The 1,459-nt window shown below is 28.7% G+C and overlaps 1 protein-coding gene across 1 annotated transcript in view; it reads right to left on the reverse strand.

Moving 5' to 3' along the window:
• Positions 1–1,459, reverse strand: part of LOC106106944 (UBX domain-containing protein 1-B) — an 8,358-nt gene extending 6,899 nt beyond the window's left edge. Inside the window, exons 1-3 of the mRNA XM_013287603.1 lie at positions 1,236–1,459; positions 549–686; positions 235–360 (exon numbers count right to left, since the gene is read on the reverse strand). Coding sequence (XP_013143057.1) covers positions 235–360; positions 549–686; positions 1,236–1,317 — 346 coding nt within the window. The 5' untranslated portion in view covers positions 1,318–1,459. The remainder of the gene's footprint in view (positions 1–234; positions 361–548; positions 687–1,235) is intronic.

Genomic DNA, 1,459 nt, shown 5'->3' on the forward strand with positions numbered 1-1,459 from the left:
TACCACTGTTAAAAAGTATGTTGTTGTTGTATATTGGATGTTTAACAAGATATCATGTAAGAATAATCTACTAATATATAAAGAAAGACTTGTATTTAATGAACAGTCAAAATGTAGTTTCATTGGGGCCAGTTATAACAAAGTAACTTAAATTTTATTTATTCCTAGAGTTATTTAATACCAAATGCTGTTTAAAATACAGCAGATTGTGAAGACATTTCTATCTGTACTTACTATGTTCTTCTAGTATTCTATCTATCCTTGTGGCCAGGTTTTGAGCCTCAACTCCTGCGCAGACAACCTCCAGTGGTGTTCCATTCCTATTGATGAAGAAAAGAGATGGCACCGGCACAAATTGATCTGTTTTTTATGTTAATGTAATTATTTCATTTATGATTTGATAAGTCTAGTTACAAAAATTACAACTACATAGAAACTCCTTTTGTAAAGTCTAGTAAAATAAAAAAAAAACATTGAAGTATATTTGCTTTTATACCTGTCAATAATGAATATTACACATGTTAAAATGTTCTTTTAACAAAGGATACAAATTTGTGCAAAATGTGTATAGTTTATAGATCCGCTCTTCAACTTGATGGCAAGGAAGTTTTCTGTGTCCGATAGCCTCTTCTCCACAGCTCCATTGTCAATTATAGATGACATTTCGGCTGATTGTTCATTGTCACCTTATCAAATTAAATACAATTCTCATGAAAATAGTACACTAATATAGCCTCATATTTAAACAATCATTCACTTACTTTTGTCTCTTTTGTACATAATCAAGATTAATGTAACAAACTATGGTTAACATTTGTGGTATACTTTGACCATTATAATTATTAAACAGTTGAAATATTTGGCACAAATTTTAGTTTTAGGAAATTGTAGATTTGGTCAAATGAAAAATTCGACTAGAAACAAATTTGTTACACAAAACAAAATGTCGTATTTGTAAATTTTACCATATAATAGTTTCCGTACGTTTTGAGTGACTTTAGTGGAAGTTTTAGTAGAAATAAGGTAATGAATTATGTGACAATAGTAATAAAAAATTGCCGACAGATGTGTAATTGCATCATTGAGTGATGCGAAGATTATGTTCTCAATTTTAATAACCTAATTAGAATTAAAGATCCTACAGTTACAATTAACTTATAATTTTATTTGTCCAATTTATATAGGAATCAACGCTTATGATTAAAAAAATTATTTAATGTGAAAAGTAACCGTACCTTCAACAAAAACGACGAAAATTGCATTTCTTTGTTTTGATAATGCAACCGCTTCTGCAATACTTCCCCCGTACCAATGCATGGTTAATACTATTTTTTTATCGTTTACTGGCACAGTTATAAACTATTTTTTAGATTTGTATTATATTTCACACAATTTCACAAATGTTGATATGGAACAAAAATAATACAATGAAGACATGACACAACAAATTTTGACAATA

Source organism: Papilio polytes, unplaced genomic scaffold (assembly GCF_000836215.1).
Source record: "Papilio polytes unplaced genomic scaffold, Ppol_1.0 DF822067.1, whole genome shotgun sequence".
NCBI classification, from domain to species: Eukaryota; Metazoa; Arthropoda; class Insecta; order Lepidoptera; family Papilionidae; genus Papilio; species Papilio polytes.